The 20,007-nt window shown below is 45.4% G+C and overlaps 1 protein-coding gene across 9 annotated transcripts in view; it reads right to left on the bottom strand.

Annotated features, from left to right (window-relative positions):
* The window catches only part of LOC135557920 (neurexin-3b), a 608,535-nt gene extending 596,011 nt beyond the window's left edge, over positions 1 to 12,524 (bottom strand). For 8 of the 9 annotated variants that reach the window (XM_064991637.1, XM_064991635.1, XM_064991636.1 and 5 more), the window contains exon 1: positions 11,742 to 12,524. In XM_064991637.1, the coding sequence (XP_064847709.1) occupies positions 11,742 to 12,438 (697 nt within the window). In that variant the 5' untranslated portion in view covers positions 12,439 to 12,524. Of the gene's footprint in view, positions 1 to 2,432; positions 2,458 to 11,741 lie in introns of all 9 variants that reach the window. The other variant, XM_064991632.1, reaches the window with a different exon arrangement.
* Positions 12,525 to 20,007: the final 7,483 nt, after the last annotated feature.

Raw genomic sequence — 20,007 nt, forward strand, 5'->3', positions numbered from 1 at the left:
TAATCTTAAATCAGCTATGAATCGCCTTGTTAGAAGAATATGTATTGTAAAAAAAAATGTCTAGCCTGTCTATCTATGGTTAACAGAGTTGGCATGTCACGATCGACCCACTCAGTTTCCCACCAACATACACCAGGAAAAAAAGCTTTGACTATTTGATGTTTAATGACTCTAATATATATATTTTTTAAGGAATAGTTCCACCATATTAAAATGAGAGTTCAGTTCAAGTAACAGGTTAAAATGAGGGACAATTTATTATATCTTTTTTTACCTTGAATTGAAGGGCGTGCACTCAAAATGGCCACTCAATCGTGTTACCTGCAGGAAGGCCGTGAAGTCCCACTAAATGTGTGGGAAAAGGTTTCATTCTATGTTGCGCTGATTGCTGTAGCTACAGTGGGTATTTTAAGTATCACGCAGTTGGGTTTGTTCAAAACCAAATTGCATTACAAAGTGGGATTGAAAAAGATGTTATTGTTTTTTTTTTTTTTGGTCATTGATCTACACAAAGTACTCTATAATACTCCGTAGTGAAAAGAACATTCTACAAATGTTTACAAATTAACCAATGTAATAGCTTGAAGGAGGGGAGAAGGGAGAAGGAGGGGAGAAGGGAGAAAGAAGGCAGAAGGGAGAAGGAAGGGAGATGAGAGAAGGAAGGGAGAAGGGAGAAAGAAGGCAGAAGGGAGAAGGAGGGGAGAAGGAAGGGAGAAGGGAGAAGGAGGGGAGAGGGGAGAAGGAGGGGAGAAGGGAGAAGGAGGGGAGAAGGAAGGGAGAGGGGAGAAGGAGGGGAGATGGGAGAAGGAGGGGAGAAGGAAGGGAGAGGGGAGAAGGAGGGGGAGAGGAGGGGGGAGAAGGAGGGGAGAAGGGAGAAGGAGGGGAGAAGGAAGGGAGAGGGGAGAAGGAGGGGAGAGGGGAGAAGGAGGGGAGAAGGGAGAAGGAGGGGAGAAGGAAGGGAGAGGGGAGAAGGAGGGGAGAGGGGAGAAGGAGGGGAGAAGGGAGAAGGAGGGGAGAAGGGAGAAGGAGGGGAGAAGGGAGAAGGAGGGGAGAAGGGAGAAGGAGGGGAGAAGGGAGAAGGAGGGGAGAGGGGAGAAGGAGGGGAGAAGGGAGAAGGAGGGGAGAAGGGAGAAGGAGGGGAGAAGGGAGAAGGAGGGGAGAAGGGAGAAAGAGGGGAGAAGGGAGAAGGAGGGGAGATGAGAGTAGGAGGGGAGAAGGGAGAAGGAGGGGAGATGAGAGAAGGAAGGGAGATGGGAGAAGGAGGGAGAAGGGAGAAGGAGGGGAGATGAGAGAAGGAGGGGAGAAGGGAAAGGGAGGGGAGAAGGTTGGAATACAAATACAGATACAACTTTTCTCCTTTCTGTCATGTGACTGGCTGCAGTGTCCAGAACAAGCCAATGGACAGCAGATAGAATAACATGTGGTTTCCGTGTAATCCTTTCCTGCTCCATTTGACCAGCCACAGCATGCATCACCATCCTCCATCCCTGCAAATCCTAACATCACTTTCAGGCTTGGACACAGACACAAGTGCCCTCTGAGCTCTGACTGTGTTGGAATTAGGCGCATGCAAAGACACACAGACAGAAGCACACTCACACGAAACATGTGAACGCACACACACACACACACACACACACACACACACACACACACACACACACACACACACACACACACACACACACACACACACACACACACACACACACACACGTCCTCCCTCTTTTCCCCCTGACCTATTTTCATAGTAATATTATTGAAACGGTCATTTTTCCATGTATGTTTATTAATCCCCAAAGCTAAGCTTGCAAGAATCGTTTCAGCACGTGTTTAAGATTTTACTAGGCCTCAATTACTAGTGTTTTCTCAGGCAACGACATGCAGATTTTAAGCAAAACGAGGCCTATTTAAACTGCTCATTAAAAAAGGAGGAAGTGGAAGAAGTGTGATGAGAGAATGGGGATCAGTTTGTTTACATTCTAGAAGCCTACAAAGCAGTTTAAACAACAACTGCTCCCCAATGACATTGATTAATTAAGGCAGCCCCCTGCACCTCTCTGATTCAAAGGGGTTGGGTTAAATGCGGAAGACACATTTCGGTTGAATGCATTGAGTTGCGCAACTGACTAGGTATCCCCCTTTCCCCCTTGACACCCTGGTCAGGAGAAGCACACTACATAGGAAATGCCGTTTTTGACATAGTCTTGACTGATTATAACACCAGTTCACAGAGCAGCAGAATGGCGAGAAAACAGTACCTGATTCCAATACCCTGACACATAGACGTACTCAGCCACATGGGCAGACAGACTGAGCATGTGTTTTATGGCCAACTGTCGATCGTCTTCATCTGCTGGAGGGTAGTGTTTAGGGCTGAGCTCTGATGGAGCTGTGGGCAGGGATGATCACAACGTTTCAGCTAGGCTAACGCTAACCCAGTCACCCTGTGTGAGGCTGAGCTTTTATCTACATTTAAGTCATTTGGTAGCCGATCTTATCCAGAGCAACTTATGGGAGTAATTAGGGTTAAGTGCCTTGCTCAAGGGCACATCAATAATTGTTTTACCAAGTTAGCTGGGGGATTCTAATCGGCAACCTTTCGGTTAATGGCCCAACACTCACTAGGCTATCTGCCCTTGTGAGGACATGGGCAGGATGAGGGCTGGGATGATGATGGTCGCTGATAATGATTATGTTCCAGCTAGCTAAGGCTAGGCTAAATAAGTCATCGCGTGCGGCTGATGATGGTTCTGATGTAATGTAATGATGTTGATGTTGTTTCATCTTGTGGGGCCTGAGATCATGTCTGGGCGCTGAAGGCTGCGATGCTAGCTAAGCTAACCCAATTAATCGGTGATGTTTCAGCTAGGTTTAGGATAACGTCATCATCATGAAGGGCTGAGGGCTGTGATGCTGCTGAGGATGTTGCTCATGTTTAAGCTAGGCTAGGCTAAGCTAGCTCAGTTACCCTGTGCTCTTACTTTAGTTTAGTCCATGTAGTGTTCTCATCCACAGTTAAACAGGGACACTGAGTACACATAGCCTTAAGTAGGCTGGGTTTAAATAAATTGGATCTAAATGGACAACAGTGAAAACTGAGTGGACAAATAACCCATCCCAGTCTAGCAGCTAAATGCTTCTTAGGCCTAGTGAGGACAGCAATCTGCCTGCTGGGTGAAGCCTGATCCAGCCACCTCTAGGCTAGCAAACTGTAGCATAACACTGCACAGACACACACACACAGAAAGAACAGTTGCGTCTCTAATGCTGATGGGGATTATTAGCAATGTTGGAAAAAATATGCTGTCTGTGCTATACGACAGACAGTACATAAAGCCTGCCTGCAAGTGCAAGACTGTCTTTAGAAAAACAACAGCAAAGCTTTAGCAGAAGGAGGGGAGATGGGAGAAGGAAGGGAGAAGGGAGAAGGGAGAGGGGGGGAGAAGGGAGAAGGGGAGGGGGGGGAGAAGGGAGAAGGGAGAAGGGGGAGGGGGGGAGAAGGGAGAAGGGAGAAGGGGGAGGGGGGGAGAAGGGAGAAGGGAGAAGAATGGGAGATGGGAGAAGGTTGGAATACAAATACAGATACAACTTTTCTCATTCCTGTCATGTGACTGGCTGCAGTGTCCAGAACAAGCCAATGGACAGCAGATAGGATAACCTGTGGTGTTGTAAGTGTAACAGTAAGTGTTGCTGTAGACACACTATGGCAACAAAAACCTCCCTGTAAAACGTTGTCGATTGCTGATGTCAGTATGAATTTAGTGTGGTATTTGTCCCGCCATTTCTGCTCTCATTATCCTCCAAATGATGCTTCAGAGTATCCATGGTGTAATCAACAAGCAGCCACATCAGCTAAGACTGACAGAGACAGACACACAGAGAGAGAGACACATAGAGAGAGATAAAGAGAGAGAGCTAGAGAGAGAGATAGCCTGGACTACTGTGTGTGAGCTGGACACCAAGTCTAGCTAAGGCCGCAGCAGAGTGCCGTTCTCCAGTCTAGTGGCATTTGTCCTCTCCATAATAGGGCTGCTGTGTTGTGAATTATAAACTCTGTCCTGGGGGCGACGACATGGCCCTCTATTCAACTGTTGTCCTGAATCACAAGCAACCTCTTCAATCTAGGTTGTTTTAGCACAAGGATGTCATCGCCCCCACGGCCTGAGAGAAGCTCTCAAACGACTGGATGGATCTATTTTCCTCTCTCTCCTCTCTCGCCTCTTCTCATTGTTGGAAAGAGGGAGAGAAAGAATAGAACCAGGCCAAAGGATAATGTCTGAATCTGACTACAGTCTGGAGGACATGTTGTAGTGCACTGAGTCTGACTACCGTACAGAGGACATGTTGTAGTGTCCAGTCACTGAGTCTGACATGTTGTAGTGTCCAGTCACTGAGTCTGACTACAGTACAGAGGACATGTTGTAGTGTTCAATCACTGATTCTGACCACTGTGCAGAGGACATGTTGTAGTGTCCAGTCACTGAGTCTGACCACTGTGCAGAGGACATGTTGTAGTGTCCAGTCACTGAGTCTGACTACAGTGCAGAGGACATGTTGTAGTGTCCAATCACTGAGTCTGACATGTTGTAGTGTCCAGTCACTGAGTCTGACTACAGTACAGAGGACATGTTGTAGTGTCCAGTAACTGAGTCTGACTACAGTACAGAGGACATGTTGTAGTGTCCAGTCACTGAGTCTGACTACAGTACAGAGGACATGTTGTAGTGTACAGTCACTGAGTCTGACTACAGTACAGAGGACATGTTGTAGTGTCCAGACACTGAGTCTGACTACAGTGCAGAGGACATGTTGTAGTGTCCAGTCACTGAGTCTGACCACTGTGCCGAGGACATGTTGTAGTGTCCAGTCACTAAGTCTGACCACTGTGCAGAGGACATGTTGTAGTGTCCAGTCACTGAGTCTGACATGTTGTAGTGTCCAGTCACTGAGTCTGACTACAGTACAGAGGACATGTTGTAGTGTCCAGTCACTGAGTCTGACATGTTGTAGTGTCCAGTCACTGAGTCTGACCACTGTGCAGAGGACATGTTTTAGTGTCCAGTCACTGAGACTGACTACAGTACAGAGGACATGTTGTTGTGTCCAGTCACTGAGTCTGACCACTGTGAAGAGGACATGTAGTAGTGTCCAGTCACTGAGTCTGACTACAGTACAGAGGACATGTTGTAGTGTCCAGTCACTGAGTCTGACTACAGTGCAGAGGACATGTTGTAGTGTCCAGTCACTGAGTCTGACATGTTGTAGTGTCCAGTCACTGAGTCTGACCACTGTGCCGAGGACATGTTGTAGTGTCCAGTCACTGAGTCTGACCACTGTGCAGAGGACATGTTGTAGTGTCCAGTCACTGAGTCTGACCACTGTGCAGAGGACATGTTTTAGTGTCCAGTCACTGAGTCTGACCACTGTGCAGAGGACATGTTGTACTGTCCAGTCACTGAGTCTGACTTGTTGTAGTGTCCAGTCACTGAGTCTGACTACAGTACAGAGGACATGTTGTAGTGTCCAGTCACTGAGTCTGACTACAGTACAGAGGACATGTTGTAGTGTCCAGTCACTGAGTCTGACATGTTGTAGTGTCCAGTCACTGAGTCTGACTACAGTACAGAGGACATGTTGTTGTGTCCAGTCACTGAGTCTGACCACTGTGAAGAGGACATGTAGTAGTGTCCAGTCACTGAGTCTGACTACAGTACAGAGGACATGTTGTAGTGTCCAGTCACTGAGTCTGACTACTGTGCAGAGGACATGTTTTAGTGTCCAGTCACTGAGTCTGACCACTGTGCAGAGGACATGTTGTACTGTCCAGTCACTGAGTCTGACATGTTGTAGTGTCCAGTCACTGAGTCTGACTACAGTACAGAGGACATGTTGTGGTGTCCAGTCACTGAGTCTGACCACTGTGCAGAGGACATGTTGTAGTGTCCAGTCACTGAGTCTGACATGTTGTAGTGTCCAGTCACTGAGTCTGACCACTGTGCAGAGGACATGTTTTAGTGTCCAGTCACTGAGTCTGACTACAGTACAGAGGACATGTTGTAGTGTCCAGTCACTGAGTCTGACCACTGTGCAGAGGACATGTAGTAGTGTCCAGTCACTGAGTCTGACTACAGTACAGAGGACATGTTGTAGTGTCCAGTCACTGAGTCTGACTACAGTGCAGAGGACATGTTGTAGTGTCCAGTCACTGAGTCTGACATGTTGTAGTGTCCAGTCACGGAGGCTGACCACTGTGCCGAGGACATGTTGTAGTGTCCAGTCACTGAGTCTGACCACTGTGCCGAGGACATGTTGTAGTGTCCAGTCACTGAGTCTGACCACTGTGCAGAGGACATGTTGTAGTGTCCAGTCACTGAGTCTGACCACTGTGCAGAGGACATGTTTTAGTGTCCAGTCACTGAGTCTGACCACTGTGCAGAGGACATGTTGTACTGTCCAGTCACTGAGTCTGACTTGTTGTAGTGTCCAGTCACTGAGTCTGACTACAGTACAGAGGACATGTTGTAGTGTCCAGTCACTGAGTCTGACTACAGTACAGAGGACATGTTGTAGTGTCCAGTCACTGAGTCTGACATGTTGTAGTGTCCAGTCACTGAGTCTGACTACAGTACAGAGGACATGTTGTAGTGTCCAGTCACTGAGTCTGACCACTGTGCAGAGGACATGTTTTAGTGTCCAGTCACTGAGTCTGACCACTGTGCAGAGGACATGTTGTATTGTCCAGTCACTGAGTCTGACATGTTGTAGTGTCCAGTCACTGAGTCTGACTACAGTACAGAGGACATGTTGTGGTGTCCAGTCACTGAGTCTGACCACTGTGCAGAGGACATGTTGTAGTGTCCAGTCACTGAGTCTGACATGTTGTAGTGTCCAGTCACTGAGTCTGACCACTGTGCAGAGGACATGTTGTAGTGTCCAATCACTGAGTCTGACTACAGTACAGAGGACATGTTGTAGTGTCCAATCACTGAGTCTGACTACAGTACAGAGGACATGTTGTAGTGTTCAATCACTGATTCTGACTTGTTGTAGTGTCCAGTCACTGAGTCTGACCACTGTGCAGAGGACATGTTGTAGTGTCCAGTCACTGAGTCTGACCACTGTGCAGAGGACATGTTGTAGTGTCCAGTCACTGAGTCTGACTACAGTGCAGAGGACATGTTGTAGTGTCCAATCACTGAGTCTGACATGTTGTAGTGTCCAGTCACTGAGTCTGACTACAGTACAGAGGACATGTTGTAGTGTCCAGTAACTGAGTCTGACTACAGTACAGAGGACATGTTGTAGTGTCCAGTCACTGAGTCTGACTACAGTACAGAGGACATGTTGTAGTGTACAGTCACTGAGTCTGACTACAGTACAGAGGACATGTTGTAGTGTCCAGACACTGAGTCTGACTACAGTGCAGAGGACATGTTGTAGTGTCCAGTCACTGAGTCTGACCACTGTGCCGAGGACATGTTGTAGTGTCCAGTCACTAAGTCTGACCACTGTGCAGAGGACATGTTGTAGTGTCCAGTCACTGAGTCTGACATGTTGTAGTGTCCAGTCACTGAGTCTGACTACAGTACAGAGGACATGTTGTAGTGTCCAGTCACTGAGTCTGACATGTTGTAGTGTCCAGTCACTGAGTCTGACCACTGTGCAGAGGACATGTTTTAGTGTCCAGTCACTGAGACTGACTACAGTACAGAGGACATGTTGTAGTGTCCAGTCACTGAGTCTGACCACTGTGCAGAGGACATGTAGTAGTGTCCAGTCACTGAGGCTGACCACTGTGCCGAGGACATGTTGTAGTGTCCAGTCACTGAGTCTGACCACTGTGCCGAGGACATGTTGTAGTGTCCAGTCACTGAGTCTGACCACTGTGCAGAGGACATGTTGTAGTGTCCAGTCACTGAGTCTGACCACTGTGCAGAGGACATGTTTTAGTGTCCAGTCACTGAGTCTGACCACTGTGCAGAGGACATGTTGTACTGTCCAGTCACTGAGTCTGACTTGTTGTAGTGTCCAGTCACTGAGTCTGACTACAGTACAGAGGACATGTTGTAGTGTCCAGTCACTGAGTCTGACTACAGTACAGAGGACATGTTGTAGTGTCCAGTCACTAAGTCTGACATGTTGTAGTGTCCAGTCACTGAGTCTGACTACAGTACAGAGGACATGTTGTTGTGTCCAGTCACTGAGTCTGACCACTGTGAAGAGGACATGTAGTAGTGTCCAGTCACTGAGTCTGACTACAGTACAGAGGACATGTTGTAGTGTCCAGTCACTGAGTCTGACTACAGTGCAGAGGACATGTTGTAGTGTCCAGTCACTGAGTCTGACATGTTGTAGTGTCCAGTCACGGAGGCTGACCACTGTGCCGAGGACATGTTGTAGTGTCCAGTCACTGAGTCTGACCACTGTGCCGAGGACATGTTGTAGTGTCCAGTCACTGAGTCTGACCACTGTGCAGAGGACATGTTGTAGTGTCCAGTCACTGAGTCTGACCACTGTGCAGAGGACATGTTTTAGTGTCCAGTCACTGAGTCTGACCACTGTGCAGAGGACATGTTGTACTGTCCAGTCACTGAGTCTGACTTGTTGTAGTGTCCAGTCACTGAGTCTGACTACAGTACAGAGGACATGTTGTAGTGTCCAGTCACTGAGTCTGACTACAGTACAGAGGACATGTTGTAGTGTCCAGTCACTGAGTCTGACATGTTGTAGTGTCCAGTCACTGAGTCTGACTACAGTACAGAGGACATGTTGTAGTGTCCAGTCACTGAGTCTGACCACTGTGCAGAGGACATGTTTTAGTGTCCAGTCACTGAGTCTGACCACTGTGCAGAGGACATGTTGTACTGTCCAGTCACTGAGTCTGACATGTTGTAGTGTCCAGTCACTGAGTCTGACTACAGTACAGAGGACACATGTTGTGGTGTCCAGTCACTGAGTCTGACCACTGTGCAGAGGACATGTTGTAGTGTCCAGTCACTGAGTCTGACATGTTGTAGTGTCCAGTCACTGAGTCTGACCACTGTGCAGAGGACATGTTTTAGTGTCCAGTCACTGAGTCTGACTACAGTACAGAGGACATGTTGTAGTGTCCAGTCACTGAGTCTGACCACTGTGCAGAGGACATGTAGTAGTGTCCAGTCACTGAGTCTGACTACAGTACAGAGGACATGTTGTAGTGTCCAGTCACTGAGTCTGACTACAGTGCAGAGGACATGTTGTAGTGTCCAGTCACTGAGTCTGACATGTTGTAGTGTCCAGTCACGGAGGCTGACCACTGTGCCGAGGACATGTTGTAGTGTCCAGTCACTGAGTCTGACCACTGTGCCGAGGACATGTTGTAGTGTCCAGTCACTGAGTCTGACCACTGTGCAGAGGACATGTTGTAGTGTCCAGTCACTGAGTCTGACCACTGTGCAGAGGACATGTTTTAGTGTCCAGTCACTGAGTCTGACCACTGTGCAGAGGACATGTTGTACTGTCCAGTCACTGAGTCTGACTTGTTGTAGTGTCCAGTCACTGAGTCTGACTACAGTACAGAGGACATGTTGTAGTGTCCAGTCACTGAGTCTGACTACAGTACAGAGGACATGTTGTAGTGTCCAGTCACTGAGTCTGACATGTTGTAGTGTCCAGTCACTGAGTCTGACTACAGTACAGAGGACATGTTGTAGTGTCCAGTCACTGAGTCTGACCACTGTGCAGAGGACATGTTTTAGTGTCCAGTCACTGAGTCTGACCACTGTGCAGAGGACATGTTGTATTGTCCAGTCACTGAGTCTGACATGTTGTAGTGTCCAGTCACTGAGTCTGACTACAGTACAGAGGACATGTTGTGGTGTCCAGTCACTGAGTCTGACCACTGTGCAGAGGACATGTTGTAGTGTCCAGTCACTGAGTCTGACATGTTGTAGTGTCCAGTCACTGAGTCTGACTACAGTACAGAGGACATGTTGTAGTGTCCAGTCACTGAGTCTGACCACTGTGCAGAGGACATGTTTTAGTGTCCAGTCACTGAGTCTGACCACTGTGCAGAGGACATGTTGTATTGTCCAGTCACTGAGTCTGACATGTTGTAGTGTCCAGTCACTGAGTCTGACTACAGTACAGAGGACATGTTGTGGTGTCCAGTCACTGAGTCTGACCACTGTGCAGAGGACATGTTGTAGTGTCCAGTCACTGAGTCTGACATGTTGTAGTGTCCAGTCACTGAGTCTGACCACTGTGCAGAGGACATGTTTTAGTGTCCAGTCACTGAGTCTGACTACAGTACAGAGGACATGTTGTAGTGTCCAGTCACTGAGTCTGACCACTGTGCAGAGGACATGTAGTAGTGTCCAGTCACTGAGTCTGACTACAGTACAGAGGACATGTTGTAGTGTCCAGTCACTGAGTCTGACTACAGTGCAGAGGACATGTTGTAGTGTCCAGTCACTGAGTCTGACATGTTGTAGTGTCCAGTCACTGAGTCTGACCACTGTGCCGAGGACATGTTGTAGTGTCCAGTCACTGAGTCTGACCACTGTGCCGAGGACATGTTGTAGTGTCCAGTCACTGAGTCTGACCACTGTGCCGAGGACATGTTGTAGTGTCCAGTCACTGAGTCTGACCACTGTGCAGAGGACATGTTGTAGTGTCCAGTCACTGAGTCTGACATGTTGTGGTGTCCAGTCACTGAGTCTGACATGTTGTACACTGTTCTAAACCATTCTAAAATATATACGGTTGCGCCCTGTATTATTACTGCCATTAGTATGTTGTGTTTTGGAATGCTAAGCATAGCAGTGGAGTGTAGTAACTAATATCTAAAAGAACCCAACAGGGGAATTAAAAGCTTTAGTCTAAGGTAGTGAACCACAATGGAGGAGTATTCAGTGTGCATTCATTCCCTCTTGTTTCAAGATAGTTGTGTTGTCTTTTGACCATGTCACTCTGACCTAACCAGCCAGGAAGTGGTCTAACCAGGCAGGAACAGGAAGTGGGTCAGCAGTCAATCAAACTCACACTGGTTCTCTATACCCATAAAACCCAGAGAAGAAGAGCATGTGGTGCCATCTAGAGACGCATTAGTTTCCTTTGTCTCATAAAAAAAGGCAGAACTAAAGGCATGAACAGAAATAGGATTTTACTATGAGCCTTGTCAGAGTACCACAGCTCAATAAGATACATAGCAGAGATAGCCTAAGTGTCCAGAGGGAGGAAGATAAAGCTGTTACTTATTATTCAAACTATTTTCTACACTTATGGTCCCTGGAAAACAAATATTTGGATGGGAAGAGAAAGATCTGAACTTTGTAATATGACTCTTATCAAACGATACTGTATCCCTGTACAGATTTCTCCTGAAAGTAGTAATAGAAAGAGAAGCTATTTCCTCGCATACCACTTCCGATATAACGCCCACATACAACAAACATTCCCTTTTCAATCCACTGAGAAAGAGGAACCACCCACACAGAGAAGTCCCGCATTCTATAACAGTGACTCTGTATCTCGTAAATTATAAATGCAAAAACCCCAAATTGTGGTTAGTGTGTTATTTTAACAATGTAACAAGTGGGTGTGTGGGAGTGTGTTCTTTTAAAATGGAGCTAACAATGTAACAAAACCCTTTGAGATAACATGAAGTTACAGTTTACATAATGTATAGTTACACAGATTTATAGTTACTTATCTACAATTAGTAAAATAAATTGGTTGGTAAGACAGAATCATCTTACCTTGGCTGCAGGTCCTTCCTGTATATCCCGTTTTGGAGCAGTCGCAGTAGGGTTCTCCATCAGCCACGGAGCAGGAGCCTCCATTCTCACACGGGTTCCCTGTACAGAGACCCATCTCCTCCAGACGTACCTTCTGACTGTTGATCAGCTTGGGAACCTTGTTCCCGTAATTCAGATCTTTGATAAATCCTTTGAACGGAGGCAGCTCTCTAACCGTCGGCAGGGTGATGACCGAGGTCCTGATGTCTCCGGGAATGCCACCGAGGAACAGGTCACTGACGACAATCATGAACTGGCGCTCTGGTCGAACATCCTCCGCCTTGGTCTGCCCGTCCAGGGCCAAGACCGTTCTGAGGTTGTGTCGGCTGACCATCGCAAAGTGCCAGCAGCTGTCGTTGACCGATTTGTCAGCGGTGACTGTGGTCTCAGCGCAATCAATGCTGAAGCGAAGCTGTAGCTTCCCTTCCGTTACGGTGAGAAGCAGGAAGTCACAGTAGCCGCCGTCGTCGAAGTAGAGGATCAGGGCGTCGGACGTGTCTGTTTGGAACTGGAAGGTGAGGTCACTTCTGGTACTGGCATCCCAGCGGCGGTACCGCGCCCACTGGCCCTCAGAACCCCTGAACTCCAGGCCCTGACACAGGCCCAGTAGGTTACTGAGAAGCAGAAGAACACACTGAGGGAGACTAAAGGGATTCATTGTAGAAAAACACTATGTAGAGCTATAGGGGTATGCCAGTTGAGGTTAGCGGTTAGAGGGAGAGATCCTTTAGATTCGGAATAGCATCAGAGGTGTTTTCAGTTCAATGACGAATATAGGCTATTCAATGTATATACCACCTGCTCTCGTCAAGAAGGTGACGCAATATCCTTTAGACTGTGATAAAGATCTCGTCAAGAAGGTGACGCAATATCCTTTAGACTGTGATAAAGATCTGATATTGAAATCACTGAAGTATGGGAGACCATTTAATTCCAAGTCTGAGCTGCAGATAATGGAGAAGAAACATCTGTATTCCTACTAAGGAGGATAACCTTGAGAGAATCAATCCGTAGTGTGATGAGGCTGATCCTTAGTGTGTTCTGTCAGTGATACAGAGGCCCATCGATGAGATGTTTCCTTTGAGGCGACTGCAAGGATTAAAACACACAGCTGCCATTTTGGGTCAAGATCCGTAGCCACGTCCCATAGTACTGTACTTCCTAGTCCAGTTTCAGGCCTTACAGAGACGTCACTGCAAAACAACAGAAATGACAATATTCAGCATACACAACACACACTATGAATCACAGCTCACCCAAAAACATTCATTGACTGTAGGATGCAACAAAAGTCTGAAATCACCATAAAAATGTTGCTGCCAGCACTTCCTACTGGAGAACTGATATATATTCACTTACCCTTTGGCCTCCCATCTCGGGCATTAAACCAGCCCGGCTGTTTTTTTTCACTGACTATTTCCAATGTAATTTCATGGGAATGATGTGGAGAGATCACTTGAAAACTAAATAGATTCACTATTGCTTTCAGAGTCATTCCAAAGGGTAGGTTTAACAGAGCAAATGAAATGTGACCATACTTTATCACACATATATCAACAGTGATGCTACTCTATATATAGAAAAGTATGAGGACAGTCCTTCAAGTGAGTGGTTTGGGCTATTTAAGCCACAACCATTGCTGACAGGAGTGTAAAATTGAGTGCACAGCCTTGAAATCTACATAGACAAACATTGGCAGTGGAATGGCCTTACTGAAGAGCTCAGTGACTTTCAACATGGCACCGTCATAGGATGCCACCTTTCCAACAAGTCAGTTTATGGTGCTGAGGATGCAAACACTCATATTTATGCACGGACAGTGGAGTGGTCATGAGCAGAATGCACGGACAGTGGAGTGGTCATGAGCAGAATGCACGGACAGTGGAGTGGTCATGAGTAGAATGCACGGACAGTGGAGTGGTCATGAGCAGAATGCACGGACAGTGGAGTGGTCATGAGCAGAATGCACGGACAGTGGAGTGGTCATGAGCAGAATGCACGGACAGTGGATTGGTCATGAGCAGAATGCATGTACAGTGGAGTGGTCATGAGTAGAATGCACGGAGAGTGGAGTGGTCATGAGCAGAATGCACGGACAGTGGAGTGGTCATGAGTTGAATGCACGGACATTGGAGTGGTCATGAGCAGAGTGCACGGACAGTGGAGTGGTCATGAGCAGAATGCACGGACAGTGGATTGGTCATGAGCAGAATGCACGGACAGTGGAGTGGTCATGAGCAGAATGCACGGTCAGTGGAGTGGTCATGAGTTGAATGCACGGACAGTGGAGTGGTCATGAGTAGAATGCACGGACAGTGGAGTGGTCATGAGCAGAATGCACGGACAGTGGAGTGGTCATGAGCAGAATGCACGGACAGTGGAGTGGTCATGAGCAGAATGCACGGACAGTGGATTGGTCATGAGCAGAATGCATGTACAGTGGAGTGGTCATGAGTAGAATGCACGGAGAGTGGAGTGGTCATGAGCAGAATGCACGGACAGTGGAGTGGTCATGAGTTGAATGCACGGACATTGGAGTGGTCATGAGCAGAGTGCACGGACAGTGGAGTGGTCATGAGCAGAATGCACGGACAGTGGATTGGTCATGAGCAGAATGCACGGACAGTGGAGTGGTCATGAGCAGAATGCACGGTCAGTGGAGTGGTCATGAGTTGAATGCACAGACAGTGGAGTGGTCATGAGTTGAATGCACGGACAGTGGAGTGGTCATGAGTTGAATGCACGGACAGTGGAGTGGTCATGAGCTGAATGCACGGACGGTGGAGTGGTCATGAGCAGAATGCACGGACAGTGGAGTGGTCATGAGCAGAATGCACGGACAGTGGAGTGGTCATGAGCTGAATGCACGGACAGTGGAGTGGTCATGAGCTGAATGCACAGACAGTGGAGTGGTCATGAGTTGAATGCACGGACAGTGGAGTGGTCATGAGTAGAATGCACGGACAGTGGAGTGGTCATGAGTTGAATGCACGGACAGTGGAGTGGTCATGAGCTGAATGTATGGACAGCACGATATTCTTGCAAAAAGTGCAATTTGGAAAAAGAGCTGCACCTCTTGAATTGTTTAATTTGTTAGACAAAGTGTCATAGAAACTGCAGAATATGCTCTTTCAGAACGCATATAGAAATCATGAATGTTTTACCTGCATGGGACTGAAGGAGGATTTGATAAAGCAATGTTCCGTTCCCTGCGTCTGTCATGTACAAGATGCGCTCATCACTTCATGTACAATTTGACAACTGATATGCCTAATATTGTCACTCATCAGATTGTTAATTGAATCTTGTCTATAGTCTTTAATCTTGTCTATAGTTAATATAATCTTGTAACTCTTATTAAGTTGCGAAATTACTTTCGGTACAGTTTAAGGTGCAGATTCAATGGCCGGCTGCGCAGGCTGACTGGCATTGTTCGTTTCCCTCTCATCAATTTGGATCGAGTCAAGGATATGTTTTGCATTATTCTAAAGGCCTACTGTAACACACAGCATGTTTTCTTTTCCCTGACAATACATCCAATTAGTGATAGTTACAGTCAATAATACCGCAAATAAAACAGTCCTGTATTTTACAAAGTAAAACGTAAAAGAGAATGGTATCAACATGTAAGGTGCGCGGTCAAATTATTAAAACAAGAGCCACGGTTGATTAATAGGCATAACACAAACTAATCATTACATTATTGTTGTTCTAAATTAAATCAACCTCATCCTTCAGTAAGGTCTAATTTAAATTCGATTGCGAAGTAACTTGAACAATTATCGCCTATTCCATCCATTTGTCATTCATTCAGGCGGCTGGCATTGTTTGCGGCGCTGTGGATAGAGTCAATGATATGTTTTTGAATTATTCTAAAAGCCTACTGCAATATGTCACATGTTTTGGTTTCCCTGACAATTCATTTGATTAGTTATAGAGTTAAAGTAAAGTGAACAGTCCCATAACAGATTATTTTTACAAAGTAATAGGTAAAAGAGAATTGCATCAACCCACTAAGTGTCAAATTACATCGCTGCTGATAAAAAGACATAACACAAACTAATCGTTACACAGTTGTCTTTCTAAATTCAATCAACCTCTTCACCCTCTGTACCATTCTGTTAGCCTATTTTACATGAAATGGTGAAGGTGCACAATTATGACCCTTTTATCCATGTGTCATTCATTCAGTGAGGAGAGAGAGAAGCATCAGCGCCTGGCTGGGTACCAACGTCCTACAGCACGTTGTCTTGGCAGGTTACATTCGGAATAGGTGTGAAAATAACAAGGAAAAAGGCTCTAAATACTCTTCTGTTTGTGATTTCCACATTCTGATAAATGAGCAGTGTAAAATAGAAACATTTAGGAGAAGTCAAGGAAGGAGCAGTCAGGGAAAGAGCAGTCAGGGAAAGAGCAGTCAAGGAAGGAGCAGTCAGGGAAAGAGCAGTCAGAGAAAGAGCAGTCAGGGAAAGAGCAGTCAGGGAAAGAGCAGTCAGGGAAAGAGCAGTCAGGGAAAGAGCAGTCAAGGAAGGAGCAGTCAGGGAAAGAGCAGTCAGAGAAAGAGCAGTCAGGGAAAGAGCAGTCAGGGAAAGAGCAGTCAGGGAAAGAGCAGTCAAGGAAGGAGCAGTCAGGGAAAGAGCAGTCAGAGAAAGAGCAGTCAGGGAAAGAGCAGGACAAACGTCAGTGGCCGTTGGCCGAGGCGGTTCAAGTGTTGAAGAATGGGATCAAGCCAGTGGCTCAGACGGATCTATCCAAGCAGTAGACACGTCTCCTTTAAATGTTGATATTGAGTTGCGTTGTCAACCAAACACAATTAAATATGACTTTTGTTATACAGTAAATAGTTTAATGTTAAGGCTATCTTATAAAATAATATAACATTGGACCGTAAAATGAGTAACACATCCATGGTCACATTTTGAGGTTACTGTAACTGTAATATTTTCAAGATGCATATGCATAGGTCGTCGCAGGTCTGAGATCTTCACAATTGCTGGAAAATCTGTGCAGAATCTTGAACACTTGCACCATTTAATTTAATCTCAACTGCCATCCGGGTCATTTAGTTATACTACTAGATGACGAACTGTGATAACGCATTAAATCTGTTGAATAAATAAATGAAATATCTGACATTGTATTCCCATTTTAACTTTGCTGTGCAGTTAAAATTGTTGAAAGCGCAGTGACATTTTGGGGGACAACTGTCGTGTCTTTACTATCATTAACTGAAGACGTCGTTTTTATCAAAGATTCTGTAATTAATATTACGCGATTAAACTGATTAATCATGAAACTGTAATTAACTAGGAAGTCGGGGCACCAAGGAAAATATTCAGATTACAAAGTTATAATTTCCTAATATAACTTTTCAGATATTTTATATCTGATCAATTAGTCTTCGAATTAATGAATTATTTACTTTACCTCACGTTAGTCTCATTCCAAACGTTGTTGGTTATCTGTTGGTTATCTGCACGAACCCAGTCTTCACTATGAGTCATCCGTACATCAATTGTCTTAAATCATTTATTTACTAACTAAGTAATTCACAGAAATACAAAAACAAACAAACAAAGTAAATATGGTTACACGAAATGATAGGAGAATGTGCCCTAGTGGGCTAAACCGGCATGACGGCTTGTTGTACAAATGGGAAGTGGGGGTCAACTGAGAAGAAGTTGTTGATAATTATAATAATTGAAATCCTTTGCACATGAACGCTCACTCATTCGGGAACAACTGCAATCAATATATATATTTAGGCTAGGTGTGTCGTCGGGATCTCTGCTGAAAAGTTAGTTTCTGTTGAGAGTTTCTGTCCTCTCTCTCTTTCTGCCGTGGGTAGTTCAGAGTGACATTTATTCATGTTGTTGTAGAATGGATGTCTCTGCGGTTGTCGTTCTTCGAGTTCAATGATACCGAATTCCTAGCTGCAGACTAGTAATTAATATCAAAGTCTTGTTCTTATTCTGTCGGTATCGATAGTCTAAGAGTTTAACCACGTGGTATGGTTAAACGATTCAGCAATCGTCTCAACCTTTGTCCTCTCGTGATTGAGAGAAAACATGGTCTGTAACCTTTGTCCTCTCGTAATGGAGGAAAACATGGTCTAGTGAGAGCTTCTCAAAGTTGGGGTTTTATTCGGAATTGCAGAAAAGGGGCTGTCCCAGGATGCCTGACCCTAAATGGGCTCAAGGGCGGTCCTCTGGTTTAGTTCAACTCAAAAGGGATTTGGAGTTTCCTTCATTAAACAGTCCAAAATCACATTACACATTTTTACAAACAGTATCATCCTCACTCATTCATCTTATACAACAATTAGATGTAAACCTCATATCTGAGGCTATTATATAAACAGCGTTATGGTAATGTGGCCGCACCGTCTCCCATGAGCTTCACCAAAATGTACCACATGGACCAGTTGTTCCAAACGGACCAGTTCGTAGCTGGATTCTTCACCAATGTTTTATGCCTTCTCCGGAACATAAATGTTGTTCGGACCTCAAGTTCTGTGAGGTGGAAGAAATTCCTTTGTTCTCTATGAAACTTCACTCTGTCTCAATACCGTGTGGCCATGAGGCAAGGTCTTCCCTAGGAATTTACGACTGCTCTGACCACAGCAGCATGGTTGTAGGAGCAGAGAGCGGTGGATGGTGCTCTCTGTACCCAAAGAGGGCAACGTCATGACACAACTAAATCAAAAATCAGACATTGCTTTTCCATTGGAATTTGGTTGTGCTTTAAAATAGAGATACATAACATGTTGGAAAGTCAAAATACCTTTTCGGCTGTATTTTTTTAGTTGGTGAATATAGGTTGTAATCTCCTTAATCAATGTGTCGAACAAATATTTACAAATGATACATACCATAGTTGAAGTCGGAAGTTTACATATACCTTAGCCAAATACATTTAAAATCAGTTTTCACAATTTAATCTGATTACATTTTTGTTGTATTAGGTCAGTTACGATCACCACTCTATTTTAAGAATGTGAAATAGTAGAGAGAATTATTTATTTCAGATTTTATTTCTTTCATCACATTCCCAGTGGATCAGAAGTTACACTCAATTAGTATTTTATAGCATTGCATTGTATTTTGTACCTTGGGTCAAATGTTTCAGGTAGATTTCCACAAGCTTCCCACAATAAGTTTGGTGGATTGTGGCCCTTTCCTCCTGACAGATCTGGTGTAACTGAGTCAGGTTTGTAGGCCTCCTTGCTCGCACATGCTTTTTCAGTTCTGCCCACATTTTTTTTATAGGATTGAGGTCAGGGCTTTGTGATGGCCACTCCAATACCTTGACTTTGTTGTCCTTAAGTCATTTTGACACAACTTTGGAAGTATGCTTGGGATCATTGTCCATTTGGAAGACGCACTTGGGACCAAGCTTTAACTTCCTGATTGATGTCTTTAGATGTTGCTTCCATTTCTACACCTAATTTTCATTCCTCATGAAGCACCCACACACAGAATACTGCTGCCCCTGTGATTCACGGTTGGGATGGTGTTCTTTGGCTTGCAAGCCTCCCCCTTTTTCCTCCAAACATAACGATGGTCATTACTGCAAAACAGTTCTATTTTTGATGGAACAGGGGACATTTCTCCAAAAAGTAAGATATTTGTCCTCATGTGCAGTTGCAAATTGTAGTCTGGCATTTTTATGGTGGTTTTGGAGGAGGGGCTTCTTCCTTGCTATGCGACCTTTATAGAACTCATTTTACTGTGGATATAGGTACTTTTGTACCTGTTTCCTCCAGCATCTTCACAAGGTCCTTTCCTGTTGTTCCTGGGATTGATTTGCACTTTTCGCACCAACGTACGTTCATCTCTAGGAGACAGAACGCTCCTTCCTGAGCGGTATGACGGCTGCATGGTCCCATTGTGTATATACTATTGTTTGCACAGATGAACGTGGTACCTTCAGGCATTTGGAAATTGCTCCCAAGGATGAACCAGACTTGTGGAGGTCTACAATTTTTTTTCTGAGGTCTTGGCTGATTTCTTTTGAATTTCCTATGATACCAAGCAAAGAGGCACTAAGTTTGAAGGTAGGCCACAGGTACACCTCCAATTGACTGAAATGATGTCAATCAGCCTATCAGAAGCTTCTAAAGCCATGACATAATTTTCTGTAATGTTCCAAGCTGTTTAAAGGCACAGTCAACTTAGTGTATGTAAACGTCTGACCCACTGGAATTGTGATACAGTAAATTATAAGT

The sequence above is a fragment of the Oncorhynchus masou genome, chromosome 16 (genome assembly GCF_036934945.1).
Source record: "Oncorhynchus masou masou isolate Uvic2021 chromosome 16, UVic_Omas_1.1, whole genome shotgun sequence".
Taxonomy (NCBI): Eukaryota; Metazoa; Chordata; class Actinopteri; order Salmoniformes; family Salmonidae; genus Oncorhynchus; species Oncorhynchus masou.